A 22150-nucleotide genomic window follows, 5' to 3' on the forward strand; every position below is an offset into this window, starting at 1 on the left:
AGCAATAAATTGTAACAGCTCTATCAATCAGATCTGCTTCATTTAATGTGAGCAAGAGCAAAGTGATGCATATGGGAAAGAAGAACCCGAACTATAGCTACGTGATGCTCGGATCCACGTTCGGAGTCAGTGTCATCGTTGAGGATACATTGAAACCCTCACCTCAATGTGCTAAGAAAGCAAATAGAATGTTAGGAATGGAAAACAAAGATGAAAATGTTATAATGCCCTTGTATCGCTCTATAGTATGGCCGCACCTCGAATACTATGTGGTCACTGTATCTCAAAAAAGATATAACGGAATCAGGAAAGGTACAGAGAAGTGCGACAAAAATGATAAAAGGGATGGGACAACTTCCCTATGAGGAGAGGCAAAAGTGGCTAGGGCTCTTCAGCTTGGAGAAGAGATGGCTCAGGGGGGATATGATACAGGTCTATAAAATACTGAGTGGAGCGGAAAGGGTAGAGATGAATCACTTGTTCACTCTTTCCAAAATTATTAGGACTAGGGGGCATGTGATGAAGCTAGGTAGTAGATTTAAAACAAACTGGAGAAAATATTTCTTCACATAACATGTAATTAAACTCTGGAATTCGTTGCCAGAGAATGTGGTGAAATTAGTTAGCTTAGCGGGGTTTTAAAAAAGCATTCAGTAGCGAGCAGGCCGGCTCCTCCACAGAGCCTCGTGTCAGGTCTCCCCCCTGCAATCGGCAGCGTCCAGCAGACCGGGCCAGCTCCTCCATGGAGCATCGTTCCAAGCCACCACCCAGCCGGGCATTTGAGCCAGTTCTGCCCCTCCCGACCTGCGCGAACATTCAAATCGGACTGAGGGAACTCTCCCACATCTGAACCTGCAATCGGCAGCGTTCAGCAGCGAGTGGCCGGCTCCTCCACGGAGTCTCGTGTCGGGCCTCCCCCTTCAATCGGCAGCATCCAGCAGACCGGGCCAGCTCCTTCACGGAGCATCGTTCCAAGCCACCCCCCAGCCGGGCGTGTGAGCCAGCTCCGCCCCTCCCGACCTGCAGGAGCATTCAAATTGGACTGAGGGAACGGCGCGCAGCCGAGCGGAGCAGAAGAAGAAGATCCCCCACATCATTACATGTCTTAGGTCTGACTCCGGATGCGGTAACTGCCCCCCCCCGCCCCTCCACCCTACCTTCCTATCACCACCAGGTTAGCCAACCTGAAGAACTTCCCTGCTCCACCAAACTATCCTACCTTCTCCTATCTTGGAAGACCTCCACATGGACCCTTTGACTGAAAATTGATAAGTATTTGCATGTTTCACTAATTTGCTAGTTTAGCCAACTGTCTGGAAAAAAACCCCATTTGATAAGTATTTGCATGTTTAGCCAATTTGCACGTTTAGCCAACTGCCTGGAAAAATTGATAAGAATTTGCAGGTTTAGTCAATTAGAATCTCACAATATTTGATATTTGATACAAGATGGCCCCCATCAAATTAAAAAAAAGAGAAATAAAAACCTGGACGGCTGGTTTGACGCTGAGCTAGGAACAGCAAAAAGAGAATTACGAAAACTGGAAAGACAATGGCTGAAATCAGGAGATAACAAAGAAAGAACAAATTGGAGAAAAAAATTTAAAGAAAACAAAAAACTTATAACTACAAAACGCACAAAATTTTACGCAAAAAAAATAGACTTCCCCAACACCAACACCAAGAATCTATTTAAACTAGTTAACAATCTTTACGATATACAGGCCTTTTCCCGCCCAAATAAAGACTCCCCACCATCAGTCGATGCTCTGGCTGAATTTTTTAACCACAAAATCAATAACCTAAGATCCAACCTATCACCTCCACAATCAACCATTTGAACTACCTGGTCACCCAACACATTGACGAACCCAGGGTAGACATGTACTGGAATAATTTTTCTATCCCCACCTGGAATTAATTCTGCAAACTCTACTCGAAATATGCCGATTCGTACTGCAGATTAGACAGTTGCCCACCAAACGTCATGAAAGCCGCTCCAAGCACCTTTAAAGCCAAGTTACATGATTGGCTCTCCTCTCTATTACTGTCTGGTACATTTCCCAAGGAGCTAGGTCAGAACTAATCACACCAATTGTAAAAAATCCCAAGGAATCTATCAAGTTGACATCGAATTACAGACCCATTGCAAACATTCCCTTTTTTGTGAAGCTGATGAAAGGCTTGGTAAACCAAGATTTAGTATCATACCTGGACAAATTCAGCATACTTCATGGCAACCAATCAGGTTTTCGTTCCCGGTTCAGCACGGAAACAGTTATAGCTTCATTGCTGGATTCCCTCCTGAACCTATTCAGCCAAGGTTCTAGTGCACTAATCCTTCAGTTAGACTTGAGTAGTGCCTTCGATTTAGTCGATCATGCCATCCTAATTGACTGCTTGGAGACAATTGGACTCACCGGTAATGTATTAAAATAGTTCCAAGGTTTCTTGACTAAACGATCGTACCTAGTCCATAGCGATAATAATCAATAGTCCAGCTGGGTAAACCCATGTGAAGTCCCACAGGGTTCCCCCCCTATCCCCCTCTCTGTTCAACATTTACCTAGCCTCATTGGCAAATCTACTGCAAAAACTAAAAATCAAATTTTACATCTGCACCGATGACATCACCATAGTCCTTCCCTTAACAAGCCTGACCCCTGAGACGAGGAATCATCTAGCATTAACTTTAAATCAAATTGAATCATGGATGACTGAGTTCAAACTGAAACTCAACTCTGAAAAAAACAAATTCTTCCTGGCAAGCCCAAATGACAAAATCAAAGACACTACAATTTCCCTGAATGGATATAACTTCCCTATAGTCGACATCATAAAAATTCTGGGAGTGACGCTGGACCATTATCTCACTCTAGATATTCACACAGAGCAACTGATCAAAAAAGGCTTCTCAACACTATAGAAGCTAAGAACCATCAGAAGGTTCTTCGACACAGCATCATTCCGCTTACTGGTGCAATCCTCCATTTTAAGCCTGCTTGACTATTGTAACATCATTTATCTGGGGTCTCTCAAGAAAACCATTCAAAAACTCCGAATCATACAAAATTCAGCAGTGCGACTGATTCTCGGTATAAAAAAATGGGATCACATAATCCCCTACTATCAAAAACTCCATTGGCTGCCCCTAGAAGCAAGAATACTGTTCAAATTTGCCTGCCTTTGTTTCAAATCTATTCTTGGTTTGGCCCCCCTATACCTGGTCTCCCATTTTAAATTGGACTGTTCCACCAGGCCTACAAGCAGAATACATATGTTTACCCACTCAATAACAAAAACCTGCCGATACAAAAAATTCCTTGACAGAACTCTTGCTTTCCAAGCAAGTCAACAGAACGGCTGGCTAAGTAACATCATCAAGCACTCCTCATCATACCTAAACTTCAGATAACTAGTCAAAACCAACCTGTTTAACCGATTTGTAACCAAGAACTCTTAAAGCCTTACCCCAGTATTCTATTTACATGCGACTCTTACTCTGTCTGTCTTCCTCCCCACAAATATTCATGTATTCAAAGACTTCATTGTTATTTTTTTTGCTGACTGTCCAGCTCTTCTTATTGTAAACCACCTCAAACTACTTCGGCTTTGGCGGTATATAAAAATAAAATTATTGTTATTATTCTTATTATTGAGATGGCTTGGGGAAATCTACTGCTTATTTCTAATCTGTTTTACTCCTTGGGATCTAGCTGGGTACTTGGGACCTGGGTTGGCCACTGTTGGAAACAGGATCCTGGGCTTGATGGACCTTCGGTGTGTCCCAGTAGGGCAATTCTTATGTTCCTATTGGGAAGTGTGTGCCAGCCTACAATTAAAGAATCCTCCTACCTTTTAACCTGCTCCTTCTTTTTTTTTATTTTTTTTAATATTCTTTATTCATTTTCATATTTTACATCAAGTGCACAAAATATTAAATTACAACAAATTATTACACAATACCACTTTTATATCTACTACATAAAATTCTAATAATATTTTTACCCCTTCCCCCACCACCCACCCTTCAACTGCTTTCCAATCACCATATACACATTATATAACATATTATAACATATTATGTAACCTGCTCCTTCTAAGTCTTATTCATTTCCATTATTTGAAAGGCTCAGAGAGGATAATTTTGAAAGTCATTTTAATGCACCTCAGCCGGGGCAGGGTTACCAGATGTCCAGGAAAACCCAGGGCTGCATCTGGAAGGCCTCTGTGCATGTGCCAACGCAATGATGTCACATGCACACGCGCGTAACATCATTGGGTCGACATCTGTGCATGCCCAGAGGCCCTCTAGACACAGCCCTGAGCTCAGGGACTTCCAGAACCCAGACAAATTTCCTGGTTTTGGAAATTCTTCTGGGCACCCGGACAGTCCTCGAGTGAGGGCAGGGCTGGGGACAGAATGGGGAGGGGCCAGGTGTTCTCTTTTTTTAAAAAGGAAATCTGGCAACCTTAATCTGGGGCATCTATAGGATTGGGGATGCAGTCCTTGCACCAAGTTTGCATCAAGCAAAGAACACTTTTTAAGCACGTGAGCAACTTTACCCTTTCTGACACATCCTTTGTGGTAAATTTTATACCAATTATGTGACAAATCACCCCTCAGGAGTATCTTTGCTGCTACAGTCCTGCAACTCCACGTCTCCCCCTCAGAATCGCTGCTGCTGCTGCCCCTCGAGTCAGACTGGAACCCTCTGCCTCAGCAACCTGAGGTTGAGGGATCAATCTCAGCGCTGCTCCATGTGACCCTGTCCTTGAATCTTCCATTGCCCCAGGTACAGAAATAAGTGCTTTGAATGTGTACAAGTGCCATCCCCTTTCCCTAGGTCCAACATACTCATCAAAACTTGGCCCTAGGAACATGGAAACCTCCCCCTGTACTTATCCCAACTCAATTGCTCTCTCTCTCTCTCAGATATCGTTTTCTTTTAAGTTTTACCTTGAAACCCAGTTAGCAACATATATCAAGCCTTGGAAATACATAAAAATGGTCTTAGAAGAATGAGTGGATAACAGTTACTCCCAGCAAGAAAATGGGACATATTTACACTGCAGATGACAAAGCTTTCAAGATTACCATGGCTGTTCCTCAAGCTATGTCTGATTCAATTAAACATGGTGAAACCTAACGTCACTTTTTCAAATGTGCTGATGGGGAAAATGAAATGAAGACATATACCTTGATTTCAGCTGTCCCACTCCTAGTTTCCAGCTCGTATCTCTTTCTTATCCTGCTTCAGCAGAATGCCAGAGAACTGAAGCGAGGAAATCAGGACTGAGCCAGAATCTCTCATCAGTAATTACTGAGGTGAACTAGCTAATAATTATGGACCAGTTGCCTTAGCCAGCAAGGACTGTAAGTTGTGGCTTACGCTGGACAGACAGCCCTGTGGTAGCTGGGTGTGACAGGTCGCTGCAGGGGTTCATCAATGCTCTGGTGGAGGCCTGGGAGAAGTCTCTTCTTTAATTTCTGAGTATGGGTCATGATCTACGAAGATAGAAAGAGAGAAGCACCAAACGTCATGGCTCTCAAGAGTTTTGGGGTTATGAATTTTAGGAACTGAAGAGATAAAAGAGCTACCACTCACCCCCAAGTACTCTGTCATCAACAGTTTCTCCCCTGATAATTCACCCATTTTGGGCTGTAGCACCTCTGCCTTGTCCAGGTCTGGCTCCATGGCATCCTGGTCCTCCTGTTCATATGGGACATCGTGGTCAGTTTGTGGGACACAAAACACTCCCTCCCCAATGTCCACATAGCCAGGACTGCACACTGTCCCACTCCCTTTTAAATCCTTTCTCTTTACAAAATCATGTGGGACATGGAAAGGAGATAGAACAGCTTTTAAACTAAGATGTGGGGGAAAGCCGACAAGTCACTCAGGAGCAGATGGTTCAGTGTGAGGTATCCTTAGAGGATACTATTGAAACAGGACATTTAGGGAATCCCGGTAGAGAGTTCCAAAAATGGTGAAAGAAAACCAGGAGGGTTTAAGAGGAAGGCAGAGTAAAAGACTCAAATTTTCCCCGTCTTCTCGACAGCCTCTAGTTGCAAGGAAAATACACAATTTGAAGTGTCTGTATACAAATGCTAGAAGTCTAAAAAATAAAATAGGAGAGTTAGAGTATATAGCACTGAATGAAGAGGTAGATATAATAGGCATCTCAGAGACCTGGTGGAAGGACAATCAACGGGATACTGTGTTACCTGGGTACAAATTATATCGCAAGGATAGAGTAGATCAAATTGGAGGGGGGGTTGCACAATATATGTTAAACAGGGAATTGAATCAAATCAAATAACCAACTTAATCGGGAGCCCGCTCCAACAAGGCGTGCGAGCACCGCTCCGCCCCTCCCCCAAGCCAGCGGGGATAAAGATTTAAATCTACAGTGCCAACAGGATTCTCTGTTCTGCATTGAAACCAGCAGGCTGAACAACTTAATCGGGAGCCCACTCCAACAAGGCGTGCGAGCACCGCTCCGCCCCTCCCCCAAGCCAGCGGGGATAAAGATTAAAATCTACAGCATCAACGGCGCGCAGCAAAGGCGCACGGCAAAGGCACGTGCCCCATAGTGCGCGCCTTTGTAAAGCGTCCTCTGTGAAGCGACCTCACAGATCAGACCCAGCGCAAAACAAGGCGAAGCGGACGTAGTGCCTCACGGATTTCTTTTTTCCAAGCTCCTCTGCAAGGCAGTTGGTCCTCTCACCTGTCCCCCACTGTTTCCAGTGTCCCACGTCGAGTCCAACGTCTTCAGGGCTCCCAAGCCACCTCCCTCCTCACTAGGCCGGGCGTATGAGCTCCGCCCCCCCAGAAGCGACCCGGGAACCCTAGCCCCGCAGCAGCTAGAGCTGACCACCTGCTACCACCCTCCTGCCTACTACCACCAATACCGACAGCCAGCTAAGGTTTTTTTACTAAGGTTTATCCATTAAGATTTCTGCCAAACTTTGTTTTCCATGCTGTAATTGCCAGATTCTTAGATGCATGTGTAATTGTTAGAGGCATGTATAACTGTTAGAGGCTTGCGTAATTGCTAGTGGCATGTGTAGTTGTTAGAGGCATGCGTAACCATCAGAGACATGTGTAATCGTTAGATGCATGTGTAACTATTAGATGCTTGTATTAGATACGTATGCGATTGCTAAACGCATGTTCCAGATACACAGGACACACACGTGTTTGTTACGTCAAACGCAATCATTAGATGCATGTATTAGGCACATGCATTAGATGCATACTCTAGACACATACATTAGACCCACATATTAGACGCAGGAATGACTGTTTAACCCATATATTAGACGTATGTATATCTCAAGTTGAACACAGGTATTAGACGTATGTATATCTCAAGTTGAATACAGATATTAGATGTATGTATGTCTCAAGTTGCGATAGCGAACTCCCCCAACTCAACCACCACTACCAGCTTCTAACTACATCTTAAGAACTAAATCCTTGAGTCACCTTAAGAACTATATCATTCTGCCTAACAACCATACACACTATAAATCGAGAATTTTAGGGAAACTTATACAGCTTTTGTGACAGGAAGAAGTACACTACCCTGCAAACATGAATCTCCTACTGATCTTATTGATCTATCTGGTAAGCGGTAGCATCAAAGATGTTAACTCACTCTACCCACAATTACAATCAATCCACTACCCTGATCTATCAATCATGCACATCATCAACCCACAAGAAGACATAATAAATCACATTAATAAAAATAATAATAATAATAACTTTATTCTTGTATACCGCCATACCCAGGGAGTTCTAGGCGGTTCACAGCAATTTATCAAAGTTATAAACATATCAGAGATTACAAATAGTGCACGAACAAATCCACAGAATGTTATCTCCAATAAAAGAAGACATCAACGAACCCTTAAAAAAAGAATAAGAGAAGTAAAACTTATCAGAACCACTACTTCTACCAAACCTATCACATCCGCATCTATTCCCTGTGCATATCTTAATACTAGATCTGTCAGGAAAAAAGCTTTTCTAATTAAAGATTGGATCATCAGAAAGCAAAAAGCCTGTCTTTTTCTAACCGAAACATGGCTATTGTCTGAAAATGATCCAATAATAATTGATCTCCTACCAGATAATTTTAAAATCCTTACGCTAAACCGTGAGGGAAAAAAAGGAGGAGGATTAGCAATTATTCTTAAAGAAGGATTTGAGTTCGATCTATTGGATTCCAAAGTGACCAATCAACTAGAAATTTTAGCCTGTAAAATCAGAAACAATCAACTAGAAGAATCCCTATCTTGCATATTATTCTATGTCCCACCAAAAAGCTGGCCAAAAGTCAAGGAGGACTTCTGTGGATTTGTCCTACATAATTCAATTAATCCTTCCTACAATATCATTGCAGGAGACATAAACATACATCTAGATGAAGAGAACAATATAGACACGAAAGAGTTTAAAAACTTTCTATCCCTACTTAACTACAACCTCCCTGTAACCACACAAACACATGAAAAAGGCCATCATTTAGATGTGGTAGCCATGTCCACAAAGGAAATCCTAGACCCTGTCATCTCTCTACCTGAAGGCACCTGGTGTCACGACATCTGGTCTGACCATTTTACTTATTATTTCAAGTTAATCTGGTCTCATCGAAAATCTAAAACACTTCCGATGATAAAAAGAGAACATCACACAAGAGGTTATATTAATCCAGAAGAATACTGGTCACAATATGAACAGCAAGTGGAGATAGATGAAGGAGTCGATTACTGGGATCACTGAACGACAACCAGCACATCCATTTTAGATAAAATTGCCCCTAAACGTAATAGCAAAAGCAGCGCAAATAAATATAACAAATGGTTCGACACCGAACTTCTAAAAATGAAACAACTAGCTAGACAACTGGAAAGAATTTGGAAAAAAACAGAACTGGCAGACCGTAACAAATGGAGAGCTAACATAAAAATCTACAAACAACTGATAAAAGACAAACGTAAAGCATTCTACTCTACTAAAATCAACTTATCTTGCAATGGTTCACAAGGAATCAATACAAAAGAGCTGTTCAACTTGATCACAAATTTATTTGACACCACTCGCTACACTCTACCCATACACAACACTAAGTTACCCTCTGTGAATGATCTAGCACTGCATTTCGATTCAAAAATTAAAAACCTAAGAGACTACTGTTCAACAAAAGACCCTAGTGATCATCAAATAGCTAACATACAAGGTAATGAAATACCAGCAGATATGATCTGGAGTTCTTTTCTAGACTTAGATTGGAATAATTATACCAAACTATATAACAAACTCTAAATCATATTGCGTTCTGGACTCATGTCCCCCAGAAATTATGAAAGTGGCACCATTAGAATTTAAACTATCGTTGCTGCACTACTTAGCCCATATAACGGTCATATAATAATAACCCCAATCCTAAAAAATAGTAAAGAATCATCAGCTCTAGCAAACAACTACAGACCAATAGCATCCATTCCATTTATTGTAAAAATCATTGAGGGACTGGTACACACCCAGTTGATGGAATATCTTAATCAGTTCTCTCTCCTACATGAAACTCAATCCAGTTTTAGACCTTTATTCAGTACGGAGACAATAATTGCGGCTATCTTAGATAATCTGCATCTATTGTTTAGCAAGAGCCTCAATGCCCTGATCATGCAATTTGATATGAGCTCTGCCTTCGATCTAGTAGACCATGGGAAAATGCTACAATGCCTAGACACTATTGGTATCAGGAATGAGGTATTGAACTGGTTTCGTGGCTTCCTTATGTCCCGTACCTATCAAGTACATTTCAATTATGATCTCTCCGATACCTGGAGCAATCCATCCGGTGTGCCGCAAGGGTCACCACTATCCCCATTGCTTTTCAATTTCTACATATCCTCACTGGGCGCGCAATTAACCAAGCTGGGGATAAAATTATTCAGTTACGCAGATGACTTTAAGATCATCATCCCATTTGCTAACTCTATCTTGGAAACTACTCCCAAGGCATCAGAAGCTATAAATTTGATGGAGCAATGGATGACTGACTTCAAGCTCAAACTTAACTCAGAAAAAATGAAATTTTTCGTTGCTTTACCACATCCGCTTGACACCAAAACACCACTATGTATCAATAAACTTAGTTACCCTATTTAGTCTTCCATGAAGATACTGGGTGTAACTCTGGATCAACGTCTAACCATGAAAGACCAGGTGGACTCATTAATCAGAAAGGGTTTTTTCACTCTCTGGAAACTTAGATCCATTAAATCATATTTTGATAAGTCAGCATTCAGAAACCTGGTACAATCTCTCGTACTAAGTCAACTTGATTACTGTAACTTCGCCTATTTAGCAATTTCCCAAAAGAATATGCGACGTTTACAATTAATGCAAAATGCAGCAGTCAGACTAATCTTCGGGTTAACGAAATTTGATCACGTGACACCTTACTACCGGCAGTTGCACTGGCTACCCATGGAAGCACGCGTAAAGTTTATGTTCGCCTGCCTCTGCTTTAAAGTACTATACGGAATAACCCCTAAATACATAACTGACCTTTTCTCCTTCTCAGCCAACAGACACAAGAGAAGCTCACATTCGAACTTCATTTCCCCCCCAGTTAGAGGATGTAAACTGAAAAAACACCATCAACACCTCTCACATCAGGCAGCATTATGGGGTAAAGATCTAGAACAATTGCTTTCGCCCACTGCTTATGAGGAATTCAGGAAGCGCCTAAAAACATATCTGTTCCTGAAGTATCTGGACAGCTGACCCATACATCTCTTTCTCCTCAATAATCGGTTCTCCTGACCTATTAACCACTTTCTTTCACCTCTTTTAAGTTCAATCAATTTGTACATTCTTTTAATCTTTTGTAAATCGCATAGAACTTCACGGTCCTGCGGTATATAAACTGTTATTATCATTAGTCTGCATGACATAGATAGCAGTGTGGAATCCTTATGGACAGAAATTCCATGTATGAAGGGAAAGAATATAAAGGTAGGGTTATACTACAGTCCCCCAGGACAAAATAAGCGATTGGCTGGCCCGGAACCTTCTCTTCGACGTCAGAATTGACGTCGGGGGAAAGGCTTGTGGGCCAACCGAGTGCAGTCACTGCACGCTTCTGGCCTGTCCGTACACGGATTTGCAGGGGATGGATGGATGTAGCGTGCCGGGTGGCAGCGGCGAGCAGGGGAGGGGGGTGGAATGGAAGGGATGGAGCATGTCGGGTGGCAGAGAGGAATTGGCGGTGGTGGTGGAGATCCCGGGTGGGCAGCAGGCAGCCTGCGTACCCCAACAGGTGGCCCACATACCCCCCAGGGTAAGCGTACCATGGGCTGTGAAACACTGCACTAAACCAGGCATGGATGTTATTTAAAAATACTATTATGGAAGCCCAGACCAGATGCACTACTCAAAACACAATTGTTTGTAAAAGCCTTTTTCTAGGCATTGATTTTTCCTGATTGCTGATTTTCTGAAGATCTGATTATTTATGTATATTTATTTTAAAACATATGTAAGATTTTGTAAACCATTTAGACTTTAGACGGTATAGAAATTTTTTAAATAAATAAGTATCAGCAAAGGTGGAAATAAGAGAAAACAAGAGCCAGCATGGTTAAAAGGTGAAGTGAAAGAGGCTGAGCCAAAAAAAACATCCTTTAAAGAATGGAAAAAGGATTCAAATGAAGAAAATAAGAAGAGACACAAACACTGGCAAGTTAGATGCAAAGCATTGATAATGACAGATAAGAAAGAATATGAAAATAGGCAAAAACCCGTAACAATTTTTTTAGGTACACCAGAAGCAGAAAACCTGTGAGGGAATCCATGGGACAGTTGGATGATCAAAGAGCAAAAGGGGCACTCAGGGAGGATAAGGCCATAGCGGAGAGACTGAATGAATTCTTTGCTTCGGTCCTTACAGAAGAAGATGTAAGAGATCTACCTGAACCGGAAATGGTTTTCAAGGGTGATAATGTGGAGGAACTCAAAGAAATCTCAGTGAATCTGGAAGATATACTAAGCCAAACTGACAAGTTAAAAAGTGATAAATCACCAGGACCGGATGGTATACATCCCAGAGTATAAGAACATAAGAATTGCTGCTGCTGGGTCAGACCAGTGGGCCATCATGCCCAGCAGTCCGCTCATGCGGCGGCCCTCTGGTCAAAGACCAGCACCCTAACCGAGACTAGCCCTAATAGCGCACGTTCTTGTTCAGCAGGAACTTGTCTAACTTTGTCTTGAATCCCTGAAGGGTGTTTTCCCCTATAACAACCTCCGGAAGAACGTTCCAGCTTTCTACCACACTCTGGGTGAAGAACTTCCTTACGTTTGTACAGAATCTATCCCCTTTCAACTTTAGAGAGTGCCCTTTCATTCTCCTTACCTTGGAGAGGGTGAACAACCTGTCCTTATCTACTAAGTCTATCCCCTTCAGTACCTTGAACTCAAACATGAAATTGCTGACCTGCTGTTAATGATCTGAAACCTGTCGCTAAAATCATCTGTAGTACCTGAAGATTAGAGAGTGGCCAATGTTATAAAAAAATTTTTAAAGGGTTCCGGGGAGATCTGGGAAATTACAGACCGGTAAGCCTCACTTCAGTGCCGGGCAAAATGGTGGAAACAATTATAAAAAATAAAATTGTGGAACACGTAGACAAACATGATTTAATGATCACCTACCCACCTCCATCCCACTACCCTCTGGCTCCTCTCTGCAGCTTGAGTTCTCGAGCAAGGTCTTGGGCATCATCATTGATTCCACATTGTCCTTCAATGACCACCTCCAATCCTTGGTAAAAAAAAAAAATGTTTTTTCAGCCTTCACATGCTGAGGAAAGTTAGATCCTGCTTCCATCAAAAACATTTTACCCTCCTTGTCCAATCCATCATCCTCTCCAGATTGGACTATTGAAACTCTATCTACTTAAGCCTAACTAAGAAAAACCTCCACAGACTCCAACGGATTCAGAATGCCGCGGCCAAGCTCATCTTCGCTAAAAGTAAATTTGACCATGTCTTCCCGCTCCTGGCCAAGCTCCACTGGCTTCCGATAATCGCCAGGGTCCACTATAAATGCGCCTGTTTAACTTTCAAAATCCTATATGGTATTCTCCCTCCCTTTATCCCTCTTTCTTGGAATTCCTCAAACCCTAATACCATCAGATCCTCCCACAAATTAAAACTATCCTTCCCCTCGCTAAAAGGCATTTTCCACACAGGAAAGCTAGGGACCTCCCTCCACTTCAAAATCACTGAGCTCTGGAACAACCTTACCTCCCCTCTTCGGAACTTGAGCTCTCTCCAAGTTTTCCGCAAACATCTGAAAACCTGGCTTTTCTCAAAAAATGTAAGTCTCCCTCCAACTTAGGAATCAAGGAAACTCTTATATCTTGGCATCCCAAGTCCTCTAAATTTTCTTCACACTTCTACCTCTAACCCTCTGTTGTAGTTCCTTCCTATTTCTCCTACTGTAAACCGCGTCGAGCTCTACGAACATGGAGATGATGCGGTATACAAACCTAAGGATTAGATTAGATTAGATTAATGAGGCAGAGTCAGCATGGGTTCAGCCGAGGGAAGACTTGCCTCACCAATTTGCTTGACTTCTTTGAAGGTGTGAATAAACATGTGGATAAAGGTGAGCCGGTTGATGTGGTGTATCTAGATTTTCAGAAAGCTTTTGATAAGTTCCTCATGAGAGGCTCCTGAGAAAATTAAAGAGTCATTGGATAGGTGGCAAAGTTCAGTTGTGGATTAGGAATTGGTTATCGGATAGAAAACAGAGGGTAGAGTTAAATGGTCATTTTTCTCGATGAAGGAGAGTAAACAGTGGAGTGCCGCAGGGGTCTGTACTGGGACCGGTGCTATTTAACTTATTTAATTGGAATGAGTGAGGTGATTAAATTTTCAGATGACACTAAACTGTTCAAAGTTGTTAAAACGCATGCTGATTGTGAAAAATGGCAGGCAGACCTTAGTAAATTGGAAGACTGTGCGTCCAAATGGTAGATGAAATTTAATATGAACAAATGCAAAGTGATGCACATTGGGAAGAATAACCTGAATCACAGTTACCGGATGCTAGGGTCCACCTTGGGGATTAGCGCCCAAGAAAAGGATTCTGGATATCATCGTCGACAATAAAATGAAACCTTCCGCCAAATGTGTGGTGACGGCCAAAAAAGCAAACAGGAAGACATTCCTCTAATAACTCTAGATTATTGTTTCATATGTTAAATTTATAAAAAAAATGGATGAACCGGCTTTTACAGTTTTCTTGGATGCAGAAAAAGCGTTTGATAGGGTAGAATGGAATTTTATGTATCAGGCTTTAGAATGGTTTGGTATAGGTTCTGGATTTATACAAATGGTAAAAACATTGTATAGCTTCCCGATTGCAAGATTAAATATTAATAATATGATATCTGATGGTTTTCAATTGCAGAGGGGAGTTAGACAAGGTTTTCCTTTATCTCCTTTGTTATTTGATGTTGTATTAGAACCCTTATTGTTAGCAATACAGCAAGGGGGATACAGGGTATTCCATATTCTGATATGGAATATAAAATTTCGGCTTATGCGGATGATATTTTACTTTATTTGAGGAATCCAGAGTCTACCTTATCTTGTCTATTGGAATTAATTGATATGTTTGGCAAATTTTCAGGTTATAAAATTAATTGGAGTAAGTCTGAACTTATACCTTTAAATGTTCATTGTGTAAAAGGATTATTTGACGCTTTTCCGTTCATATGGAAAGAAGAAGGATTTAAATATCTTGGCATTCAAGTTAAAAATACAATTGAAGATACAGTAAAAGAAAATGAAAAATTTGTATTGAAAAGAGTTACAGAGTTATGTGAGCAATGGAATCCGTTACATCTTTCTTGGTGGGGGAGAGTTCAAACTATTAAAATGATGATCTTGCCTGTAGTTTGCTACCAAATGAGTATGATACCTATTTATTTTCAGGGGTCCTTTTATAAAAAGCTTAATAGCATTTTAACGAAATTTCTTTGGCTTGGTAAAACGCATAGAATAGCTTTGGTATCTTTGCAAAAATCAATTAAGGAGGGAGGGGTAAATTTTCCAAATTTTTATAGGTACCATCAAGCCTATATTTTACGTCAGGGTATGTATTGGATCCTCCCAGAACTGATAGATAATGTACCGGATTGGTTATATTTGGAATGGCGCCTTATGTTTCCCCTAAATTTAGTTCATCTTCCAAGCATCAACATGCCTAGAAGATACAGAGAAAATAAGATATTAATGGATACTTGGAAAACGTTGAGGTTTATTAGTAAATTAACACCTGTCCCAATAAACAAGTCAACTAATCAGTCTTTATGGATAAACTCCAAGATTAAAATTGGCGGAGCTCAAATCCTTTGGAAGGACTGGATTATTGCAGGCATTAGATCTCTGAATGATGTTATTTCGGAAGGTAAACTGCTGGAATTTTCACAATTGTAACATAGATTTGGTCTTAGTAAAAAACAAAGTTTTAAATGGTTGCAATTGAAGCAGGCCATTCAGGTTGGGTTCCCTGAATGGAAAACATTGAATAATCAATATAGTTTAGAGTTCTTATGTTTTCAAGCAGACTTCCTAGGACATCAAGCCGCATTGTGGTATAAATTAATATCTGGATATTTGAATAAAAAACCAAAAAATGGTCTAAGAGACATTTAGAGCATTGAGATTAAGCATCAAATTACTGCATTTCAATGGCCACTAATTTGGTCTTGGAGAATGAGATGTACAGTGTCAGCATCTATGAGACAAACTTGGTTCTTTTTATTACATAGAGCTTTTTGGACCCCTACACGTTTGCAAAAATTAGATAGTTCTAAGTCCAATAAATGCTGGCACTGTAATCTGGAACCTGGGACGTTGGATCATTTACTGTATCATTGTCCCTACATTAAAAGTTTTTGGAATGCAATTTGGCCACAAATTAATAAATTGATGGAAAATCAAGTAGCAATATCATATGATACAGTGTTATTTGGAATGATGATGAGAAAAAAAAGTCAAATTTCACCAGAAAATAACAAGCTTTTACTAGTCATGACAGGGGTTGCCATTCAGCATATAACCAATAACTGGAAGAATCATAGTAACCTTAATTATACATTTTGGTGGAATACAATTTGTCATATATTCAAAATGGAAAGAGTAATAGCAATACAAAGAGGGACATATCCTAAATTTATAAAAATATGGGGGCCATTGACAAAGTATTGTACTGAATGAATAATAGGATTTATCTTCTTCTTTTCTTCTTTTTCTTGTCTTCTTTATGGCACACATGGAGGGGGGGTAGTGAAAATAATTTTACATAACATGTTATAATATAGTATACAATATGTATAAGGTGATTGGAAAGTACTTGAAGGGTGGGGGGTGGGAGAGGGGAAAAAAAAATTTGTTCAGAATATTATGTAATAGATATAAAAGTGATATTGTATATTCATTAGTTGTAACTCAATATTATCCCAGGACAAGCAGGCAGCATATTCTTGACTGATGGGTGACGGCACCGACGGAGCCCCGGTACGGACAATTTTAGAGTGATTGCACTCTAAGAAGTTGGAAAGTTCTAGCAGGCCACACCGCGCACGCGCGAGTGCCTTCCCGCCCGACGGAGGCGCGCGGTCCCCAGTTTCTTAGTTTCCGCGGAGCTAAGAAGACGAGTTTCTTTCAACGGCTGTTGAAAGAGTTTTTTGTAATCGCCCTTCCCGCTCGCGTAAACCCCTTTTGGAAATAAAGTTTTCTTTATTTCTCTTCTTTTCTTTAGTTAAAAAAAAAAAACAAAAAAAAAACTTTCGTTTTTTTCTTCATTTCTTTCGCTTCGCCCTGGCGGGGCCTGTTGCCATCATCGAGGCCTTGGCCTTCGATTTGGCAGAAGCTGTTTTCACTTTCATGCCCCCTCAACCCGGGTTTAAAGAGTGCCAGCGGTGCGCTTGACCAATTTCACTGACAGACCCGCACAACTGGTGTCTGCAGTGTCTTGGTCCTGACCATCGAGCGTCCACCTGCACCCGCTGTGCGACTTTAAAGAAGAGAACTCTAAAAAATCGCCAGATCCAACAGCGGTTGTTATTCGGCGCCGAGATGTCTGATTCCGCAGCACCGGCACCGACATCGGCCCCATCTCAGTCGGCACCTACTTCGTCGACACCGCACGATACCGCGCTGGCGCCGCACCCTACAGGTAAGCCAGCTAAGAAGCCTTCCCCGTTGGAGCGTCCTCCGGTCTCAGTAGCAGCGAGTCCAGTCCTGCCGACCTCGAGGCGTCCACGGAAGCGCTCCGCTCCTATTGAGGTAAGCCCCTCGACATCGGGGTTCTCATCCTCGGAGCGTAGAGCGGCACCACAGGTACCGCAGAAGAAAAAAGTGGTACCGGTGCCTTCGCTGGACGAGCGGAATGCTGCTGTCCTGCAAGTGCAACTTAAGGAGCAGTTGCAACAACTCCTTCCCGCACTTTTGACACCGAGCCTTCCAGTCCCGGTCCAGTCTGAGCCACTGGTACCGACAGTGGAGCGCCCTCTTTTATCGGCATCGACTTTGTCGGTACCGGGTCACACTTCCTCCTCGACTTTGATGCCAATCTTAGCACCGGAACCGAGAGCTCAACACCAGGCGGTGCAGACCTCGGTACCAACGCAGCAGGTCACGTCTCCTGGTACCGTATCTATGAGGTCGGGTAAGTCGGTGCGCAAAACCCGACACCTGGAACCCTCCACACCGGAGTCTCGAGATCGTGGCTCTCAGATTCTGGACCCTGATTTGTGGGGTGATTCTGAAGAGCCCTTTCTGTCTGAAGGTGAGTGTTCCTCTGATGAAGAGGATCAACTTGTTGTTGATCCCTCTTCTAAACATGATTCCACATCTTTTACTTCTTTCTTAAAAGAGATGTGTGAATCTCTTTCTATTCCCTTAGAGGCTGAATCGAAGAAATCCAAGGCATTCCTTGATGCTCTGGACTTTGACCAGCCTCCAAGGGAATTTCTCAAACTCCCTCTCCATGACATCTTACGAGAGACTTTCTATAAAAATTTAGAGACTCCCCTGACTGTACCAGGAGCTCCTCGTAAATTGGACTCCTTATACAAGGTTATCCCTATCCCTGGTTTTGACAAACCTCAGCTCTCGCATGAGTCTCTTTTGGTAGAATCCACACTTAAGAAATCAGCGGGAGCTAGTGTGTATGCCTCATTCCCTCCTGGCAGAGAAGGAAAAGCCATGGACAAATTTGGCAAACGTTTATATCAGAATGCCATGTTAGCCAATAGGTCAGGGAACTATGCTTTTCATTTTTCATTTTATTTAAAGCACCTCATTCAAAACATGGCTGCTTTTGAAAAGTACCTCCCTGACCGCAAGAAATCTGCATTTCATGCCTGTTCTTCCTCCCTTCTCCAGTTACGCAAGTTCCTAGTTCGGTCAATTTATGACACTTTTGAATTGACTTCTAGGGCCACGGCTATGTCTGTTGCCATGCGTCGGTTGGCATGGCTCAGAGTCTCAGAGCTCGATGTAAATCATCAGGACCGCCTAGCAAATGCTTCCTGCTTGGGTGATGAGCTCTTCGGAGAGTCCATGGATTCCACTACACAAAAGCTGTCTGCCCATGAGACTCGGTGGGATACTCTCCTGAAGACTAAGAAAAAGACTCCACCTGCTCGGCCTTTTCGCCAACAATCTGCCTACCAGCGCCGCTATGCTGCCCGTCCCTTGCCACCGGCTACTCAACAGCCTAGACGTCAGCGTCAGCAACAGCGACAACCACCTCGGCCAGCCCAGCAGCAACAGGTGAAGCCTCCTCCACCACAAAAGTCTACCCAACCCTTTTGACGTGGTTCTCCAAAGCATAGCCAGTATTCCACCATCTGCCAATCTCCCTCGACCCATAGGAGGACGTCTGTCTTGTTTCACCAGCCGTTGGGAGAACATTACATCGGATCAGTGGGTCCTCAACATCATCCGCCACGGCTACTCTCTCAACTTTCAGACACGTCCTGCACAAAGTCTGCCAAGAGAGTCTGCTTTGAACACCTCTCAGTCTTCTCTCCTTCTTCAGGAGGTTCAATCCCTCCTCCTCCTGAACGCCATAGAGGAAGTTCCTCTAGATCAGAAGGGGCAGGGATTCTACTCCCGTTATTTTCTGGTCCCCAAAAAAACAGGGGATCTCAGACCCATCCTAGATCTTCGCGATCTCAACAAATGCTTGGTCAAGGAGAAATTCAAGATGCTTTCTCTGGCAACTCTTTATCCTCTTCTTCATCAAAGCGACTGGCTATGCTCCCTCGATCTCAAAGAAGCATACACTCACATTTCGGTCAATCTGGCCTCCAGGCAGTACCTCCGCTTCATGATCAATCATTGTCATTACCAATACAAGGTGCTACCCTTCGGTCTTGCCTCCTCTCCAAGAGTGTTCACCAAATGTCTGATTGTGGTGGCCGCCTTTCTACGCTCTCACCACCTTCAAGTCTTTCCTTATCTGGACGATTGGTTAATCAAGGCCAATTCATCTCAAACAGTGCTCCTGGCCACCAACCAAACCATCCTGTTTCTACAGCTTCTGGGGTTCAAGATCAATCTACCCAAATCTCATCTCATTCCCACTCAGAGACTTCAATTCATTGGAGCGGTGCTGGACACAGTCCTCATGAGAGCATTCCTGCCGTCCAACCGTCTTCAAACGCTTCAATCTCTATGTCAGCAGGTGCTTCCACAACATTCCATCTCTGCCAAGCAAATGATGATACTCTTGGGTCACATGGCCTCCACAGTTCATGTCACACCCCTCGCACGTCTTCACCTGCGCACTCCTCAATGGACCCTAGCTACCCAGTGGTCCCATGCGACGGATCCTTGCTCACGACACATATCTGTGACATCATCTCTTCATCAGTCTCTACAATGGTGGTTGATATCCTCAAATCTCTCCAGAGGTCTTCTGTTTCATCTACCTCCTCATCAACTTGTCATCACCACCGACGCCTCCCCTTATGCTTGGGGAGCTCATTTGAACGAATTCCAAACTCAAGGACTTTGGACAGCCCAGGAAATGAAACATCACATCAATTTCCTGGAACTCAGAGCGATGTTTTATGCCCTCAAGGCCTTCCAACATCTTCTCTTTCCTCAGGTCCTCCTGCTGTGCACAGACAATCAAGTTGCAATGTACTACATCAACAAGCAGGGTGGGACAGGCTCTCGCCTCTTGTGCCAGGAAGCCCAGAAGATTTGGGCTTGGGCCACAGATCACCAACTATTCCTGAAAGCTATCTACATTCAGGGAGAACAGAATTCCTTAGCGGACAAGCTCAGCAGAATTCTCCAACCTCACGAGTGGACACTCGATCCTTTAACGCTACAGTCCATCTTCGCTCAGTAGGGCACTCCTCAGATAGACCTCTTTGCAGCTCCTCACAATCACCAGCTGCCCCTCTTCTGCTCCAGACTCTCCTCTCCTCACCGTCTGGCAGCGGATGCATTTCTCCTCGATTGGTCCAATCTGTTCCTGTACGCTTTCCCTCCTTTGCCTCTCATGTTACGAACCTTGTTCAAGCTCAAGAGGGAATGAGCCACCATGATTCTGATTGCTCCATGGTGGCCCAGGCAACATTGGTTCTCCCTTCTACTTCAACTCAGTTCCAGGGAGCCTTTCCTTCTTCCACTGTTTCCTTCTCTGCTTACGCAACATCAGGAGACCCTTTTGCATCCCAACCTTCCGTCTCTGCACCTGACAGCTTGGTTTCTCTCGGGCTGACTTCTCATGATACTCTTTTGTCTCAGCCCGTTCGTTCCATTCTGGATGCCTCCAGGAAACCGGCCACTCTGCAATGTTACCATCAGAAGTGGACACGGTTTTCTTCCTGGTGTCTTCTTCATCATCATGATCCCACTTCCCTTGCAGTGGAGGCCTTATTGGATTATCTTCTTTCTTTGTCTGACTCTGGCCTCAAGTCTACTTCCATCAGAGTCCACCTCAGTGCTATTGCTGCTTTTCATGAGCCAGTTCATGGAAAACTTCTCTCGGCTCATCCCTTGGTGTCCAGATTCATGCGGGGTCTTTTCAATGTGAAACCACCTCTTAAAGCCCCTCCTGTAATCTGGGATCTCAATCTGGTTCTTTCCGCCTTAATGAAGCCTCCATTTGAACCTTTGGCTACCACTCCTTTCAAGTTTCTCACTTGGAAAGTACTTTTCCTTATTGCTCTTACCTCTGCCAGGAGGGTCAGTGAGCTACATGCACTAGTTGCGGATCCACCTTTTACAGTCTTTCATCATGACAAGGTGGTTCTGCGTACACATCCAAAGTTTCTCCCTAAGGTTGTCTCTGAATTCCATCTCAACCAATCCATTGTTTTGCCTGTCTTCTTTCCGAAACCTCACTCTCATTCTGGAGAACAGGCTCTGCATACTTTGGACTTTAAGCGGGCTCTAGTTTATTATTTAGAGCGTACTAAGCCCCACAGATCAGCTACCCAACTTTTTCTGTCCTTTGATCCGAATAAATTGGGACGTCCTGTTTCTAAACGTACGTTGTCTAATTGGCTGGCAGCGTGCATTTCTTTCTGTTATGCTCAGACCGGACTGACACTGGAAGGTTCTGTCACGGCCCATAGAGTTCGAGCTATGGCAGCATCTGTAGCTTTCCTCCGCTCCACGCCTATTGAGGAAATCTGCAAGGCTGCTACTTGGTCCTCAGTTCATACTTTTACATCTCATTATTGTCTGGATGCTTTCTCCAGACGGGATGGACACTTCGGCCAATCTGTTTTACAAAATTTGTTTTCCTAATGGCCAACCTTCCCACCATCCCTCTTTTTGTTAGCTTGGAGGTCACCCATCAGTCAAGAATATGCTGCCTGCTTGTCCTGGGATAACTAAACTTAAATACAAAAAGTGAGTGAAAAGCTCACGAGGTGGGGTGTCAGATATGACCAATCCAAGCAATAGTGCTTTCAGAGGTCTAGCAGTTCTTCATTCATCCCCCTCTGTCCCCTCTGTTCTGTTTTTTCAGAAGCCGCTCTTCAATACATTTAGGATATTTTCAATTATGCAGTGCCC

General features: G+C 43.1%; 1 protein-coding gene across 2 annotated transcripts in view; it reads right to left on the bottom strand.

Annotated features, from left to right (window-relative positions):
• The window catches only part of ARMC9 (armadillo repeat containing 9), a 157457-nt gene that overhangs the window by 24287 nt on the left and 111020 nt on the right, over positions 1–22150 (bottom strand). For both annotated transcript variants that reach the window (XM_033958175.1, XM_033958174.1), the window contains 2 exons: positions 5609–5713; positions 5393–5508 (listed from right to left, as the gene is read on the bottom strand). In XM_033958175.1, the coding sequence (XP_033814066.1) occupies positions 5393–5508; positions 5609–5713 (221 nt within the window). The remainder of the gene's footprint in view (positions 1–5392; positions 5509–5608; positions 5714–22150) is intronic.

The sequence above is a fragment of the Geotrypetes seraphini genome, chromosome 9 (assembly GCF_902459505.1).
Source record: "Geotrypetes seraphini chromosome 9, aGeoSer1.1, whole genome shotgun sequence".
Lineage (NCBI taxonomy): Eukaryota > Metazoa > Chordata > Amphibia > Gymnophiona > Dermophiidae > Geotrypetes > Geotrypetes seraphini.